The sequence below is a fragment of the Clupea harengus genome, chromosome 7 (genome assembly GCF_900700415.2).
Source record: "Clupea harengus chromosome 7, Ch_v2.0.2, whole genome shotgun sequence".
Classification (NCBI taxonomy): Eukaryota; Metazoa; Chordata; class Actinopteri; order Clupeiformes; family Clupeidae; genus Clupea; species Clupea harengus.
The window spans coordinates 9,395,044-9,414,483 of NC_045158.1; the positions used below are offsets into that span (position 1 = coordinate 9,395,044).

At 40.7% G+C, this 19,440-nt stretch overlaps 1 protein-coding gene across 2 annotated transcripts in view; it reads right to left on the minus strand.

The window, feature by feature from the left end:
* The window catches only part of hk2 (hexokinase 2), a 37,670-nt gene extending 19,161 nt beyond the window's left edge, over positions 1-18,509 (minus strand). The window contains exons 1-4 of one of the 2 annotated variants that reach the window (XM_031570412.2): positions 18,493-18,509; positions 12,218-12,380; positions 3,884-4,032; positions 3,317-3,436 (exon numbers count right to left, since the gene is read on the minus strand). In XM_031570412.2, coding sequence (XP_031426272.1) covers positions 3,317-3,436; positions 3,884-4,032; positions 12,218-12,335 — 387 coding nt within the window. In that variant the 5' untranslated portion in view covers positions 12,336-12,380; positions 18,493-18,509. Of the gene's footprint in view, positions 1-3,316; positions 3,437-3,883; positions 4,033-12,217; positions 12,381-17,644; positions 17,986-18,492 lie in introns of those variants that run through there. The other variant, XM_012815976.3, reaches the window with a different exon arrangement.
* Positions 18,510-19,440: the final 931 nt, after the last annotated feature.

Sequence of the window (19,440 nt, forward strand, 5' to 3'; positions counted from 1 at the left end):
GCTTGTAGGATTGAAACTAAGGCAAATCCTGTCCTGAGTTCCCCATCACAAAATTAAGCATCAGAGGTTTGCAAAAGAACATCTAAATACGGCTGATGTTCCACTGTTCAAATATAACTTTTTTTGGCTGCAATAAGCAAAGATGTGTTCGGAGGGAAAAGGGTGCAGAATTTCATGGAAAGAACACCTCTCCCACTGTTAAGCATGGGGGTGGATCGCTCATGCTTTGCCAGTGGTACAGGGAACAATTAAGTCAATTACATACCAGCAAATTCTGGAAGCAATCATCACACCTTCTGCAAAAAAGTTGAAGATGAAAAGATGGCTTCTACAACAGGATAATGATCCTAAACACTAATTAAAATCCACAATGGACTACAAGAAGCATAAGGTGAAGGTTTTACCATGTCCCTCACAGTACCCCGACCTAAAAATAGATAGATAGACCTCAAAGGAGCAGTGCATGCACGATGGCCCAAAAATCTCACAGAACTAGAAGCCTTTTGCAAGGAAGAATGGGTGAAAATTCTGTGAAAGTGAGTTGCCAAAGGGGGTGTTACTAAGTATTGACCATGCAGGGTACCCAAACTTTTGCTTTGTCATTTTGAAACTGTAAAAGATGAAAATAAATAATCTCACTTAAAATGTTCAAGAAATGTGTCGTCTTTTAAGCCTTTTGGAAATCAGGTAATCTTAGCTATTCACAGCAACAGAATTCTTTACCAAGGGAGCTCAAATTTTTGCATGTCACTGTAATATTAGAATTTCACTGGCATCATTTCACTGTAAGGCATTTGCACAATAAAAGCTGCTTGAAGGAATCTAAGCCTAGTAAAGCAATAGATAGGACATGTTTATGGTATGCAGTGATTGCCGGGCCCCATCTTGAGTCTGAGGATGGCCATGATAAATGTCCCTCTTGCCTTGGTGTTGAGCACTTCAGGGTTGTCTGAGCTGGCATGCATGAATTGCAGCTGCATGAGCCAAGCAGTGAGGTCAGCCACACTAGCCCAGCTGTCTGAGCTTTTAAAAATGAAGACATCCTGTGCACAGTTTATTAGTGTTACCGCTACAGTCGCACCAGAGTCTCCCCTTGAGGCACTGCCTCCAATACCGTCACCAGCCCATGAGGATGCATGCATTCTCCCCTAGGTCTTCTGAACACCTCATTATCAATGGAGGGTGTGATGAGGCAGACGAACCTCCAGGAGGCGAGCCACAGCTCACTGAAGGCCTCAGACACTAGCCAATCGTCAGTCAGGCCTGCTGTAAAAAAAATGGCTTTGGCACCCTTAGGGTTGGTTGCAGCACCTATCCTTAGTGCTTTTTTTTCAAGACCTCGCAGTCTGAAGCCTTTTGCATTCCACCCTCATATTTAGGAGATACTGGGCAGACCCCAGATGTTTCCCTCATCTCCAGGGGGACTGTAGAGCACTGGCTAACAGGCATGCAGGATGCCATAGCCTTGACCACATATCCAATATAAAGCCGGCTGTTGCCATCCAGGAGCTGTTGCCTGATGAAGTACTTTGGCCTAATGCTCGGAGGTCTCGGTGCTCCTTAAGAAAGGTGTCATTGAGCCATTACACAATTGTTCACATTACAGTGGATTCTATTCCACTTATTTCATCCTTCCAAAGAAAGATGGCAGACTGGCCAGAAGTGGATCTCTTTGCCTCAGTCAACGACACTGTCCTTTTCGGCTTTCTCTGAGGGAATCAACAAGGGAATTAAGGGTGCTCAATGACTGAGACCTCCTCAACAAAACCCAGTGCCCTCTTGGGCCTTGCCTCTCGTATTAAAGACACTGTGTCAGCCCCTATTTGAACCTCTAGAGATGTTGAAGTTGAGGTGGCTTTCTATTTAACAGCTTTTCTCTTGGCCATGGCGTCAGCCTGACATGTAGGCGAGTATCTGTAAGTGGTTCAAGGGAAACAGGTAACTTTAGGGCCGAACCCTTCTTTTCTTTATCTTATGCAAACCCGCCCTGCAATCTGTAAGCTTTTGAGCCCTCAACTCAAGAGGATGAGCAGGGGCTGAGTGCATACATCAAACGACAGCTGAATTTCGGCAGTCAGACTCACTGTTTGTCCATCATATGGGACATAGGCGAGGTCACGCCTTGTCCAAGCAGCGGCTATCAAAATGGATTGTGGATGCCATTATTTATGCCTTTAAGTGCAATGGTCTCCCAATCCCTCTTTTTGTCTGGGGTCACTCAATCAGGAGTGTGTGTGTGTGTCTACATCATGGGCGGCCCTACAAGGGGTTCTTCTTTCAGATATCTGTGTAGCTGCATCATGGGCAACAATCTGCAAGATTTTATAGATTTAACGTGGTCACTCACAAGAAAATTGCCAAGAGGTCACTTCCAGGTGCCTAAAATATCGCCTCTTGCAGTCATCCAAAATTCATAGAACCGCTATATACGTATATACCGTTATATACGTAACCATAATTTTATTTACAATGATGACACAGCCGTGCCAGTTCTTGCTGGGCTTAATAAAGGTTTGTCTTTATAAATAAAAAGCTTTAGCAATTAAGGACTTCAAGATCAATCAAAACATTTGCCCTGCTGTACATGTGTTTTTGTCATATGCAGGGTAACAAATCATCATCAAAATAGTTTTAATGCCTAGTCCATTTTCACTCATTGTATCCATTTCTTGTTTCAGACACTCATGTACTTTCATCTGGGTGTACATTACACTCCACACTGACGTCACAGTTAAATGGTAAATCGTTACCTTTTTTCATTACTCATTACCAAAAATCAGTATTGTAGGCATCACTGACTGTTACATTGCTTGAAATAATTTGACCTTTTCCTTTTTTAATACAAACACACACTATGGATGAAATTAGGCCTACCTTATGCCATACCTGCCAAAAATATTTGATATATGATTTGACTAATCATTTATTTCTATTTAAATATTGCATTGATAAAATATTTGGTCATCGTCAAGAATTAAAAGAAATGAGATTCCCTTTAAGACGGCTGACTTTCAACAATGTATGAGGCATGGAAAGAGGAACAGGGAAATTACATGGGCCTGTAATATTCAGAAAGACGGCAGTCATTTTGTTCACAATAAAACTTTCTTTGGTTCAACTGTGCACTTTTACAACTCTTGAAGTCCCCTAGCTCTAAGGCTCCCCCGAATGGGAGGTAGAACAGCACACCAAGAGCTCATTCCTCTGATTGCTTTTATCACACTGCACCAGGAGACTGGTTCACCTTGAGGTTAAATCATATAGCCCCAGCCCATCACCACCACCACCACCACCATCTGCCATCGCTGCTGCTCACCTCATCTAGTTTGGTCTGCTGACAGGGGAAGGAGAAAGTGAAGCCGAGTGGAAGCTTCTTGTCTTTGATCCCCAGCTTATCCAGGAATGTGGCCAGGCACTCGGCGATGTGGTCAAAAAGCTGCAAGGTGAGCAGAGCATTTATGAGAGAGTTTATGCTGCTGCACTGAATAATCATAATAATTAAAAAAAACAGAGTTCCCTTGCCAATGGTTTAATGAAAAAAGGTAACTTTACACTTAAAATGAATGCCACTACCTGAGGCAAACTACAACTCTAGCTAGATAAAACATGACAGCCACGTATTCATACTGTTCCATTAATATTAATTGCATAATGCTATTGTTTCAGTGGTCACCAAAGCACTTTAGGTTATTGGTTCCTTTGAATCCGTTACCCAGAGGCTAAAATGACTAACACTTTGTGCTCCATGTTTTATAGAGGGCGGTTACGCAAGTCTTGTTATTGAAGTGGATTATTTTTGTTCCTGGCCAAATTTTGTGACACAGGCAGAAACCAGTGGGGTGTGAACTTAAGAGCGAAGTGTACACATGTGCACCCTCTTTACCCCTGAGCCGCTACCCCTCCTCAGGTCCTCCGGAATGGCATAGATCTGATTCTCCATCTCAACTTTCTGCTTCCCGTTAGCAGACACTCTCACCAGCAGAACCCGGAAATTGGTCCCGCCCAGGTCAAGCGCCAAAAAATCTCCATGTTCTGGTGGAAATAAGAGAGATAGGGAAGATATTAACGGAATGATCATTGTATCCATGTAAATGTGATTCAATAGTACAATGCACATTACATTTTAATTACGTTAATTCAATAAAATTAATTTAAGTTAAATTCTTTCTCTGTTTATTTAATCTTTTATGTAACAGCACAAACTGATGCCAACCAATACAAAGAAATATGAATGGAAGGTCATGCCACCTCAGTATATTCAACCAGAAATGCTTACATTTTTGCCTTAGTCCAATTACAAGCAACACATACAAAATGAATATAAGATTCATTGGATTATTAAATATTGTCAATCATTATAAGCTCTGACCCATTAATTCTAATTTTTCCCAACTCCTTCAACACCTTATCTTTATGCCCTGCTCTGGACAACTGAGGCTGGACATGCACCTATAGCTGCACTAGGAAATATGCTTGCCCTCGATGATGTTTGCTTTTCATCTATCAAAATCACCTTTTGTAGGACCTATAGATCTGCTGTCCTTAAAGCCACCTTGCCACCTCATATCATCTTTACATATGAACCTTTTCCACCACGACATAAATCAGTAAAACATATTCTGTGCAGTTACAGGATCGATAATCAACAGCTCTGCATTTTCTCCAACAGAAGCATGGAGAAAATTAAATGAACAATTGTTACATCTTCATTTCATTTCTTTGAATGGTACAGTGCTCGATAACACATGCTTGTTTTACCAGTTATAGAGTTCTAACTCCAATATTGGATCAATTTTGATAGTTAATTGTCCTTGGTAAAAAGTTGGATCCAAAAATATCTAAAACTAGGGCCCAGGTTGAAAAGTTTCCCTTTAATCCCCCCAAAAGGCACACAAATTTCTGTTCAGTGCCTCAAACACAGACAGGAAAAAAAAAGAAGTGGCTTTTTACTTTGTACACATTGGAAACATAGCAAAGGGAACACCATGAGGCTGCTGCAGATTTATCAGATTTTCATTTATGCTGCAAATATTTTGTTCCACCAAATCCCAAAGTGCTCTTACAGACTGAGATCTGGTGACTGAACGCCTATGGAGCACACCGACCTCTTTAGTATGTTGTAAAACCTACCGAAGCATCCTGCTGGAAGAAGTAACTAGAAGATGGGTGGCTTGGTCATAGAGGGATGCACATAGACAGCAACACTGCTCAGGTAAACTGTGGCATTTAAACACTGCTCAGTTGGTACTGATGGGCTAACGTGTGGCAAGAAAACCATTTCACAAACACCTGCCTCAGCCTACAACACGAGCATTCATGCCGTTTATGGCAAATTCTGACCCTATCGTTTGCACATCATAACAGACACAGATGTTTCTTTTTTTTAAATCTTTTAGATTTTTTAAATTTAAATAGTCCAGTTTAGTTGAGCCTGTGCATTTAGTGGCCTTGGGTTCCTGTTTTTACCTGACAGTAGTGGTGTGCTGCTGTAGTCCATTCACTGTCAGGTTTGAAATGATGCTCTTCTCCATAAAGCTGTTGTTACAGTGTTATTTGAGCTGTTGTCACCTTTTCCTATAAGCTTTGTTAGATTTAGGCATTTTCATAACTTCACATAATCTAATTACATCTCAACAAACTAATGCAAATTAGTTTGCATAGCACCAGACTAGTGTCATCGAGGTGGCCCCCGTGCTGCGCCGAGCTGACCGTGGCTAGTGACTGAATAAAACACATTCTTTCGCTAAGCCGTCTTCTACAAGTCTGTTATTCCTGAACAAGCTAACTTGAACCAAGCGTGGGCATCCGACGAATTCGACGGAGGACAGCGAGATCTTTCATTTGGTGTTTCCACCCAGTTTCAAGAAGTTCAAAGGACAAATACGGTGAGAGAATATTTGTATTTTTTACTTCGCTGAAAAAAAGAACAGAAAGTTGCTGTGTAAAAATGTAGAGCCAGTTAGCAGGAATACGAATGTAAAGCTGGGCCTACAGTGATTGTGTGTACGTGTTACGATTCCACAATCGTAAGTATTTTGAGGTTCCTTGTTGAATTGTATTGTTTAAGGTATCTATTATTAGTAATATTACCTTTTCGGAAAAGCATACATAACGGTGTAGGCTGTGAACAAACGTTTGATAAATTACTTGGGACTGAGGTCCGGGCAAGGGTAATTTGATCATAGCGTTGCGTTTTTGAATTGCCATCAAAGGAGTTTAAACACGTAATTCAAGCTGGCCGTTGTGAGAGCCTATGAGCTCGTTGAAGTTAGAAACTTCTATTTGATTTAGTTTATAAGAGTTTTGCTGTTTGCAACAGTTGTATGTTGGTGTTGTTTCTATTCTAGTTCGTCCTAGTCTATATTATTTGGAAAATAGCTATTATTTTAACCGTAGGGGTACTTGTGGATGCTTCACAAAGCGTGGCATTTTCATTTGGCTGGCTGGAAAAGCAGGAATTGTATTTGCAAAAACAAGTTGCTGTATGTAAGCTACGGTTTCATTTGTTTCATTAAGAGATTGTTTGGTGCTCCGATGCGAGACTAAACGTATATTTGAAGGTTATATGATAATAGTTTGGCCGTGCTTGACTGTCCAGTAGTTTTAATCGCAAATGTCCGTATATCTCTATTCAGGGTGTGAGCTTGATAGATGAAATGAAGAACTCGGTTGCGTGTTGATGTGGGCATTCATTCATTGGAGCAAGATCATTGATCGGAACCTAACGTTTTAAATTAAGATTTAAAACTAAAATAAGCAAGTGACCAGTTGTTGGCATAGTTTTACTTGAAGGTATTTTGTGTAACATCTGTGAAGAGAGAGAGCATTTAAATTGCTGAGAGCGCGACGCGCATAACTCGTCTGAAATAAATATGTTCAGGAGAAGTTTTAGCCAGGCCAAAAACATCCCTAATATTGAGATGGGTGATTTGGCAGTGCGTGATTTTGACGAGAATACCATGATTAAGACAATAAAAGGCTTTTTGAATAGTCATCTTAAGTTGAATGAGACAGAGAGGAAAATTGAGCTGCAGTACAACATTCTGCCTGACCATGGTTTTTGGCCACTTGATGACATCAGGCGCAGTTTTGAAAAGCTGTTGCACGAAAAAGATAAAATTAAACTTTCTCTTGTTACCTTAGATCAGATAATGCGCCGTCAGAGGGCACAAGAAAAAATGGAATCAGACAGAGTTCTGAAGATTGAGAGAGATAAGGTATCGTCACTTGAAGGTGAATTGGTTAAGGTAAAACATGAAAAGACTGAGCTAGAATGGCGCCTGAATGTTGAGAACAGCACAGTTCGAGCAATTGCAGAGGATGTGAAGGCATTAAAAGCAGGGCAGGCCAAGAACTCGGCAGACATAGCAAGCCTGCAAGAACCCAGGGAGGGGGAGAGACGAGAGGCTTTTGAAACAATGCCGATGCTAATTGCTAATTGTGGGTCAAAGAACATGAATGTAGACTCAGGTGTTAATGATGGCCTGGCCAGATTGAGAGCTTTGACATCTAGGTATACTGGTAGAAATGTAGTGCATTCTTATAAATCTGCAAAGCCGCAAGATATTGACCAGTGGTCAAAGGACCTGCAGCATCCGCGTAAAGCAGGGATGAATATCTGGTCCAAGATCACTCGTTTGCGAAAGATTTATCAGTTGCACCCATATGATGGCGTTTCACTGTTGTGCACTGTGTTAAACAACACAGAGGCTGACAAGGTGAAACGGGGTGTTGATATTGGGTTAGGAGAAGATCAACAGAACCTAGATGATGGCTGGAAGGCAGTCCGTGAGTGGATTCAGGAGGCTACCAATGCGAGTACAGATTGGGGGAAAATATCTGGTTGTAGACAGAAGGCTAATGAAGCGGTGGATGAATTTGCCCAAAGATTTGCTGAAGCATTCTTAAGACATTCAGGCATGAGCGGGATGACAGAGGAGAATGTTATGACCAATAACAACGGTGCCTTGAAGGCAAATTTCTTGCATAATACTGTCCCTGAGCTCAAAAGTATTATTAAGTTGACCACACCCGGTTGGGAAGACACAACGTTCACCTTTGAGATGCTAATTAATGTAGCAAGGAGGATAGAACGCAATACAGAACAAAGGGTCAGAAATGTCAGCACACACTGCATACACACAGATCCAGAGTTCATGCTTAGAAATGTGAAAATGGGAAATCAAGGTAATCCTAGAAGCATCAGAACAAGGAAAATAGAGACATCTAGGAATGTATGCCGTAAATGTGGGAATTATGGCCATTGGGCAAGAGAATGCAGGTCTCAGGGCAGAGGCAGACATGCTGCTTATTTTAAATATAACAAGGAAGGAGATGATGAAAGCATGTTCTGTAAGCTTTTGGAACTTAATGATTGTAAGGTAAATGATAGGCCAGTTGAGAGTCAGTGCGGTACAAAATTGACGAGAGCAGTGCAGAGAGCCAGAGTGGTGTGCAGACATCCAGAGCCACGTGATGGGGAACGTACTTTGTGTGAGAAACCACGAAAAGTATTGTCATTCCCTTCTGCTGCTGCAGTCATGGTACATGGAGAACTGACGGCACCCACAGCACACAATGCATTGCCCCAGAACAACCATCTCTGGTGGAGCGCAAGAGGGAAGCAACTTGACTACGGCTAAAATCAAGTCATGCTCTTTTGTGTTAATCATATCATTACTTTTAGCAATGATATGATGATTGGATGGGAATTTAGATGATGGACTTGATTATAGACATGATTATGAGATATGGGTTGATGATATAGGTCAGAGCCCTAGTATTAAGGCAGTTTTAATGTTCAGTGATGTTTTTTCAAAATAGTTTGTTCTGGTCCTATGAGAGAAATGCCTAATTTCTTGGAAGATGTGATACTGCCGCAGTTTTCCCTGTTTGTTTTTTCAGAACAACAGTCCAAGGAGCAGCATGAGGGAAATGGGAACGCAGGAACCATTGACCCGCTGCATTGACCAAGCCATCACCGTTGTCCAGATTCACCTCACCCGTTGGACAGCAGTGACGATACAACATTCAAAGACTTGACCAACAGAAACTGATGAACCAGAGATGCATGGTCGCCATTCACAGCTCGCGGAAGGCGGGGGTCGCTGTGCAAAAAAACAGGGCCGTGAAATAATTTTACCCAAGCAAATTATGGGATTTTCGATTTCACCTGAGATAAAGGACATACATACTGGTTGCAAGAAACACCAGATCCTGACTATTGATCCCAATACACTATAGGAACATAAATTGATATCACTACACTATAAGAACATGTGTTCTGTTTTAAACCTTTTTACCACTACACTATGGGAACACTTGTTTGTTGACATTTTGTAACAATGTTGGATTGTTTGATCACTATGTCTGATTATGTTCGTTATGGTTTTGTTAGGTTTTATTGTGATCATGATGTATTTTGATTTATGATCAGATGGGGAAATTGTTAGATTTAGGCATTTTCATAACTTCACATAATCTAATTACATCTCAACAAACTAATGCAAATTAGTTTGCATAGCACCAGACTAGTGTCATCGAGGTGGCCCCTGGCCTTTTGTCTATGTTGATGAGCCATCAGACATGGTTCCTGGCTTTTGTGTGCCTTGGAGCTAGAAACATTAGCTGGCTTTTGTCTACAGCCACGACAGGATGGTCAAGGCCACAAGGCATTAGCATCTATATGGCCATACCTGACCATAGCCCTCTGACCTCCAGACACACCCATCCCCTCCCCTTTACACCTCATGTTAATTCTGCAATATAAAATGTCTGTACTTTCTGTAATGTTGGAGAAGATGAAGCAAGGAGACCGAGCCGTGAGCAGACGTGCCTAGCGCATGCTCGTGCTGCGCCGAGCTGACCGTGGCTAGTGACTGAATAAAACACATTCTTTCGCTAAGCCGTCTTCTACAAGTCTGTTATTCCTGAACAAGCTAACTTGAACCAAGCGTGGGCATCCGACGAATTCGACGGAGGACAGCGAGATCTTTCAGCTTCAAACAGCCAGGTAATTCTCGATAATCCTAAAACTTTCCACTCCTTCTGCTCACCAATTTTTTTGGCCTTTCCACACTGTAAATTCTCCACTCGGTAGAGACTGTTGTGTATGAAAATAAATCCTAGTGGAAGATCAGTTTCTATGATCCTCCGAGAATCAAACCTTTCCGCCTTGACAATCCACACTGGCGTTTCCATCATTTCTGTGAACAGAGCTATGCCATTAAACAACCCCCTTGGCAGGCATTCGTCACACATCAACAACAACACCTCAACATCAATGATGACAGAAGCAATGATATGCCAAGTGTGGTAAAGATATATATATATATATATTTTTTTTTTATCTGATCTATGTGTCTGTCCAAAAGGAAATTCCATCAGTCTTTCATGCTGGCAAAGATATTCTACCTGGGATCTAACTAAACACTTAACATTTCTTTACCATCCTGGTATTGATGTGATAAGGTATTTGCATTAGCAATCAGGTGTACTGGTGTTACCACTTAGACATGCAGTCCACGATTAAGTTTCAGTTTCACAAAGGATGTTGATATTTGAGCTCAACAGCCAATTAAAGAACGCCCCTCCCTTCCGTGCTGCTGAAGCACCATGTTGACTGGCTGGGAATGTTTTTGACTTGGTCCGAGCCGCTATGTTTGTTTCCCGTTCACAGAGCCAGGGCTGTGTACGAATAGCAATTTTTCTTCTGAGTGCAAACACTGAACGGAGAGCTAAAGGACTGTGAGAAGCAATTCACTGAATCTGTCAAAAGATCTCTGGGATGAGAATTGCAGTTTGCACCTTAAACTGTGCATCAACGCTTGATGATTTTCAGCAGAGACCATCAAGAAACTGTAAAATCCCTCAAACGGTAGAGGTTTGTGCCACACTCAGACACACACACACAGACACAGACCCACTTATCTCTTAGTTCCTGCCCTCTGTGAAGTGTCTCTCCTTAGTAAATCATCATTTTGACAAGATATAGTCTAGGCTAAAAAAACACTAAGAAATGGAATACAAATTATTCTGAACAGTGGATTTGAATTTTAAATTCTAGGCTACTCCAGGGGTGTATTTTGTTGATTAATAATAAACCGCCTATACTATAGTATACATGCACTATTACATGGAGCACATGAGGCACCTGGATTTGCTAAAGCCTTTTCAACAGAGTAAAGACATAAAGCATGGCCTATCTGGTGACTGTAGTATCTGTTAGGAGACCTGTAGCAGGAAATACAATCTTATGACAACCTAGGTTAGGTTAACCTCCAACACCAGAGACTGTTAACCAGTAAGTATGATGCATCACAGTGTAAACAAACAGGCAGTGCTATCTGAATGACTGTGCTGTAACGTGCCAATAATGACCGGAGTCAACAGGCTGTGTAAACAAAGGCTTGGCTTGGACTTTCCATTTCCTTCACAGGCCTGCGCAACCTCTAGTGTTGCTGCAGACATCTGTCTGGTACCACTTCTGTGACCAATTTGGCTATTAGTCTCCGCAACAATTTACTCACTCTTAACGTATTTGAATGCAGCAGCAAAATCTCCTCTTGGGAGTTCCACTTTATACAGAGTCAGGGGCAGGCTTACTTCACTCAACACGGCAAGTGCTTTCCCCATATTACAAAATATTATATTGCGGCTAATGGCAAAAGACTAAACAAAATTGCCAAATCACAGAAGAAAAAAAAAAAAAATGAGTATTAGTTTGTGTAGATGAGATGTGGACTCTATTATTCATTGTAGTGCAAAGGTTACAACAACCTTTTACCAAACATTTAACTATTCAACAAAACTATAACCTTTCGTTAGCTAAATAACTTAGAAATGTCAAATAATTGAACATTCAACCAAACAGATTTACATCAACTAATGTAGCTATTAACAACCACTGGTTAACAAATTAAATGTCCTCACATATCCAGTACTTAAAAAAAGGGCCATAAGAATGTAGAGGCAAAACTAAGTGTTTCGATTTTAGTTTAGAGTTCATTAGATGTTTAGACTGACCAGTGTGCATTTAAGTTTTACACAAAACCCATTCGTCTGAACATCTGCCACAAAGGAGTTGCTAAATATAAGAACATTTCTGGATGACTCATTAAAGGTCACTGAGTTCAACATCACCCAGGGAAGAGGAAGTATAAGTATAAAAAGGAAGTATAATAGTGGGAATTCCTTCGGTCGGTTCTGAAGGCCTCACCAGTTCCATCAGGTGTGGAGCGCACAAACGTGGGCAGCATCTTCACAGAAGCTGTGGGGCTGGTGTCCCGGCCCAGGCCGCGGTCCATCTCACGGCGATACCGCATCGTCACGTCCATCAGATTCTCCTCAGACAGTCGAAGGTGGTAAAGATACTTGTCAACCTGAAGCAAGACGGTAAAAATAAATATATGAATGAGCCAGTATTTTATTAATATGCCCTGCGCTGTGCTGTGTCTATAAAAGGGACTTTTTTTTTTTTTTTTTTAAGAGGCATTGCTGGACATATTTTTCTCCATTACTTGGATCATTTGATCACATATCACAGAGATGTGTCTGTTAACAGACAACACCTTGCTGTTGTTTTGGAAACAGATGCCGAAACATTGTGGTAAAGTCAAAATGAAGACAGACTTTGAAGATGTCTCTACATGTAATGAAAGTACTTAATTCTAACATATTACACTGAATTATTTCGTAACCTGAAAATCTCACAAATATATTGACATAAAATACACCAGTATCACCAAGTCAGAGGCATTAAGTAAGGGACAATGAACTGAAAAGCCTTCCTCTTAAAGTGTTTCCACACCTCACCTTAACAGGCTCTACAGGGGAACAAAATGTCACACAGTCCTCGACAGTGTTGCGAAACCCACAAGGTAGCCAGTATTAAATGACGCAGGGAAGCTTGGACTAGGGCAGTGAGATGAGAATGACAGTACTGGGCTCCTGCTCACATCTTAAAATGATATACTGCGCCGAACCAGACATATAAATACTCCCTTGCATAGTGACACGGTCAGTGGCATGAAGGTAGAAACATGATCAGCCATAGAGCTTGACAATATACCTACACCACACAACATACCACTACAGATTACACACATACTTGCAGAAGGACTTTTGTGCCAACATATATCCCTGTATGGAAAAAGGAGCAATAAACGAAGAATAACATTAAAGTGTGTGCTTGCATTGCATGCTTCAAATCGCAGCACCACAGTCCTATCTTGTGTATGGTCTCCATTTATAATACAAATAAAGATTCTGAATGTGGCACTTAATACAGCACAGAACATCATGTAATTTGTTGATCTGGTCTTTGTTTAATATCAACAAAGATAAAGCCCAAACTACCCCTCGAGAAATAAAACTTCACCTTTTGAAAGGGTAACTCAGTCGAGGCAAAGAGACCCTGTAGGTCTTCATTTAAGCACTCAAGCTTGATCGAGCTGATAGTCTTATTATGAATGTCAACCGGTGGGCTTTTTCATTGGGCTTATGCCAGTGACTGCATCCTTGCTTTGCTCTGCTGTATTCACTTTAATGACTCAGTATTTCTTCACATTCTTTCTTTACATTCTGTTGCCCTTTCTATTCGCTTTAAACTGAAATTCTTACATGTAAAACAATATGTGTGTTATAGCCACAGAAGACATGCCACTTCAACAGAGTCGGGAAAAGATTAGAGTGAATCAGCTTTAGGGGTCATCCAATTACACCCTGAATGAGTGTGGATCACAGAAGGGGGTAGTCTCATTGCATCCACCTTGCTATCTCTTATATCCAGAGTCTGTCTCCATGGATTCAACTCCCTCGTTTCAGTGAGGAAGCTTGATCTAACACGGGCAACATGGACACTGGGGCTTTTCATACAGCCTGCTCAAGGCGGGAATGTTGCTCCGTTATTCCGCCTCCCCGTTCTGTATAAAACGTATGAACACGGATCGGGGTCACTGTTGTTCCACCATCAAGCCGGCAGCCAGAGAGCCGAATTGACGTATGGGTAAACAAGTGTGGCAACAGGAAATGGATCGAATATTTACTGCTTTTCTTTCATTGTCCATCCCAGCATGGAGAAAATACATAGCCTAAGCTATTAGCATAGCTAGTAAAGTCTTGGCAGGAAGCCGATTTGTTTTATGGTGTTTATATAGTCTCCTGATCCACTAGCACCTCTTCTGCCTGCTGGTATTGCTCTACAAAACCAATTCCACAACAATACAGACACACTCAGTGCTCACTTGCCAAAATTAAAGCCCAATTTCGTGGGAATTGTAATTTTTTGCTACTGAGTATAGCTCACTTTTACACCACTATCCAAAATACAAATCATGCCTTGAGACCCCCTAATGGACAGTGGTACACGTGTATTTGTTGACAAGCTGAAGGATATGGTACCGGCAAAGCCAACGGCAGAAGCCAAAGAAGCAAGTAGACTGACAAGGTAGTAATGTCACAAGATTTTACACAAATATGACTGCAAAGTTCTATTTATTGGGACATTGGAGTTGAATGCTAACATAACCAAAGAATAACAACAACAACAAAAAGAATGACACATTTTAATTTAGCTGAAAAACTGCTTGCTTTTTCAGCCCATATACATTGTTTGCTAAGTGTTTGTGGAGTATGTGTAATCTAATAAAATGTTTTTGGCGACATACTCAATATACATTGGAAAGTGTAATTTATTACAAGCTAGCCGAGTTAGGTTTTCAAGGTTGCAAACTTCCAAGGTTTTTTGGTGTGAAATTAACAAAGGCTTTTTGACATGAGATTAATTTATTTGGATGCTAGCCTGAGACATGACCCCAATAAGGTTACAGTGTAGATTGCACTGTTTCATAAATAACATTGGCAGGGATGTTTATGATGGAAAAACTAGCGAGTCAACAACTTTCCTAACATAGCCAAACATCAAGCAAGCCTGAACGCTGACTGAACACTGTCCATTACATTTTGTCAATGATCTACTTTTGTAAACATGAATCAATAAAATACATGTAGATACATTTCTTGTTGCACATGTAGTAGTCATAATGCCTTTTGAACAACTGGAATAACGGAAAGGGGGAAAAACAGCTGATGTGTGAAAATGGACAGTATAGATTAGTTTCGCTAACCAAGTTTATATGTTAGGCAGCAGTTCAGAAGGTTAGTTAGCCACACTACTTACTGCTGAAGAGAACATTGTATGCATGAAGCGAATAAGCCTGTTTGTCCAGGGGGGTATTCGTTGTACAAGGTTTAGTGACAAACCTGGATAAGTTAACTCAGAGTAAGGTGTAAACCTCCTAATAAAAGAACCCCCATTGGTTCATTCTCCTAGCAAAACAATGTCAGAGGGCTCTTCTATTAGGAGGTTTACCACTTACTCTGAGTTCATTTATCCAGGTTTGTCACTAAACCACATACGACAAATACCCCCCTGGTCAGTTGATAAACATAATAAAACAAGTCCACTGGTTGATATTTAATCAATCTGTCGTTGTGTATTTGTGATACTTATTTGCAAACAACCTTATAGGCCAGGCTACAATTAAACAGACTGGCCAAACTTTGAAGCACTTTAATGGACGTCAATTGTGCGTATCCCTGTGCAAAGATGATTGACAGTAAATCTGACAAATTAGGTTGTTTGATTACTACGACTACATTCTGTGGATTTCTGTCAAACTTCAGTTGTGCTAAGTTACAAACATCAGTTTGACAATGTATTTGCTTTCAGCAAGCATTAATGTGGTCGACAGGATCTTTGCATCGTGGCAAATTATTATGGCCCAATACAAAAAACTAACAAAAAGGTCATCTTAGGGCTGGGCAATATGGACCAAAAATGACACACCAGTATTTATTAATATATCAGTGTACCTTATATACTGGTATATCGCCCAGCCCTACCTTGTCTCGTCAACTACCAAGTCTGAATGCATTCAACGCTCGAGGCCGAGTCCAAGACCGAGTTATTAGAGCTCAGGTCCCAGTCGAGTCAGGACTCCAGAAAATCAGGACTTCAGGAATTAGGAATCGAGTACTAAAATAATGCCACCTATAATCAAGGTTTCTGTTAGGCTCTGTTATGTTTGTCGTCATATTAAGTGTCATGCCTCACTGAGGTCAGAATTATTATTTATTTTCCCTGACTTTGAATAGAATAGAATAGAATAGAATATATTTATTTGTCATTGCACAAGTACAACGAAATTGAGGTAGCAGCTCTCAGACACAAAAACAATACAAAATATAGATTGAACATATATATATACATATTTACACTATAAAAACACAAGACATATAACACAACAGAGAGACAAATACAGGTCAGTTTTGTGCATTGTTAAGTGCTGACGCCCTGATTGTACTCTCTTGTAGACACCCACACGAAGAGCAGCGGACAGCACTGACGCGTAGTTGTTCCTGTCATACTACTTTCTAGTTGGTGCCTATGTAGCATAGAGGTAAGATTTGGAGGGTGCACTCTCTGATGACGACATTTACGTCACTCGGACCCCAGGGAACCCTTGCATACTGTGGCGCGCAAAGTGTAACACTGACCTGAGTTGGAGCGCCGATTTCTAGTGGTGCTCTAAAGCAATTTTCGGAGTTGGAAATATCTGAGTTCTGAATGGTCACGAACACGGCATTTCAAGTCATGCTACACGCTATGTTTAAACGTCACGCCTCTGCCATCAGAACGCCGGCATGCTGTCTAAAAACACACACTAGGGCAGCATTGTGCCGGCTTTGTTTAGTTCAGTGTAAACAAGCAAAGCCGTCATTACGACGTATTTTCTTTATGACGATATACCGAGATCTTAGTTTACAACGGACTACTGAAATCAAGTTGGAGCCACTGAACTCTGCTTGTGACGTTCGCTCATGGTAGAACAAGGCTCATGTTACAAGTTGCGAGAGCCAGAGCAATGAGGTCGTAGTGGCACATCGAATGATCAAAATAATTTGCTGTAGTTGAATTACCTACCAAAGCTAATCTAGCTATCTACACACTCAAATTCACACATTCTACTTGACATACAAATCATAGAGAAAGACCTGAGTATTTCCTGTTCAGTGAGATACCTGAACAAGCTAATACGTTATCTACACTTAATGCCAAAAACGCGGAACTATTCAGCTTCTCTGACGTAGCCGACAGACAAGGCTGAAACTGAATGTGAAATGGCTAGTTAAGTTAGCACAATTAAGGATGAAACCGCCAAATAATTCTGAGAAATAAAACGCATCGTCCTAAAAGTTAGATGATTTCCATAAAGTGTGTTGTGAACAATGTAGCTAACCTGACATACATGGCCAAGGTTAGTTAATTCAGAGACGGCAGGCAAGTTTACAGTAAAAGTGATGCGGAGAAAACATTAATCACTAAGGGTAGTTCCATCACATACATTTGTGGCTTGTGGAGGGGACACAACAGACAACTTAGTAATAATTAAACGTACCTTAGCTTGCTAGCAATGTAACATTTCGATTCGCTGCCTAGCGATAATTCTCAAGATAACATGTAGCCATCACAAATAAGTTACCCCATAAGAAGTCAGTCAGATAAATAATCACCGTTAGAGATTAATGATTTGTGTTGGTTGGTTAACTTAAATCAGCCAGCATTAGCTAGCTAACTACTTACTTTTTGTACTTGGTCATGGTGGAGCTCTGTGAAGTAGTAAGCCAGGAGATGGGAGGCTATCATCGTGGCAAGTCCTTCTTTCCCTATGTGATCAATCGAGATACCTGTTGAATAACTCTTTTCTGGAGGGCCTGCTTCCTCTCTAAACTTTCGTATGCTACCACTAGACAATCATTCCCGTCACGTGTAAGAAATTGATGTTAAGTCTATTCGATCCGTCCTAGTCATGAACACACTGAGTCATTTAATCGCCAGAACTTCACGCATCTCTCAAGTGACTTTAGCATTTTAGCGTCATTGGAGTCATTGGCAACTATTGGTCACAAGGAAGGTGTGGCGGAGGGTGGAAGAGTCTGCGTGGATAGGTTAACTAAAACTATTTTGGCCAACAGACTATTATGCTAGTCACCCTCCTTTCATACAGCGTTCTGTAGGTTGATATACATTTTCTCACTGTCTATCTTTCTAGCTGTCTATTTCTCTGTCGGTGTAAAGTGTGTGTGTGTGTGTGTGTGTGTGTATGTGTATATGTATATATATATATATATATATATATATATATATATATATATATATATATATATATATATATGGCATATCTGTATTAATTTGGCATAGCCTAAATTCAAGGTTAATTTCACCAACAAAGACTGAGAGTATATTAAAATACAGGCTACATTTTGGACATGTTACTGCTTGAACTTTCTGGACCTCTCCTGTAAGATATCAGAATCAACATTTTACATTGTAGCAAGGCACACCGTCAGCACTATACCATTCACATTCCTTTTTCTCTGGCCTAGCTACAATAATATTCAGTCATTACACAAGGATAGCAGATACTTCACCTTGGACCCATTGTGGCAATTTCAGTGTAATTCAGTGATTCTCTGGAGAGTGAAACTTCTAGCACACGAGGTCACAGCTGTTTGAAGAGCACCAGTCATTCCACTGATCACACCTTCAGCTTCTTTGTATCCGAACAAGGGAGTAATGCAAACTCTGCTCTAATGTCCATTTTCAAGGTGTATTTGGGAGGATGTTTCCCAAGGCAGCATCCTCTTTCTGCACACACTATTCTGCATATTTTACAACCGTCTCTTCAAATCATTTTCCATGTTAAATGCAGTGAAATTCAGAAAGCTGTGTTCACGCCAGTTAAAAGCATAAAAATAAACAGAATAAAAGCGTGCTAGTGGAAATAAATTTGCCAAGGTAATTAATTCACACTTATAATGATCTCCATTTTAGTGTTTACTGGTTATGCTAATATTTTACATCCTCTTATTTATACTCATGTTTTCCTTCAGTAAAGACTGACCCAAACTAAGATTTACAATAATAAGGGGTAAGAGATTAGGGGACCTAGAGTTCTAACAATTTTGTGCTATAGTACATAGACACCAGCCAGCCAGCCAGCCATGATATGGCAGTGGAAGAGCATGCACTGGTCCTTATAAAACCATTGCTTAACATTTGTCCTCGGATAGGATCAACTGTATTTTATACAGGTGTAATCTGCAACCATTTTCTTCCTATATAATACTGTGACTCTCTGTTGGGTCAGCCTGTGCAGTAGGCTATGCGTTAACATATATAATAATTATCAGAGAAGAGCTGCAGCCTCACCTGAGTTTGCATGTTTGTTTGTGAGTAGACATGAACCTTTTTTATTCTCTGTGTATGGAGAAGGGTCAGCTATAAAAACATTATAGAAAGGGGAGTCACTTTACATGAACAGGGTATATCCTTAAATCAGAGGCCATCTACTCCCCAACAGACACCAATGGGTACAC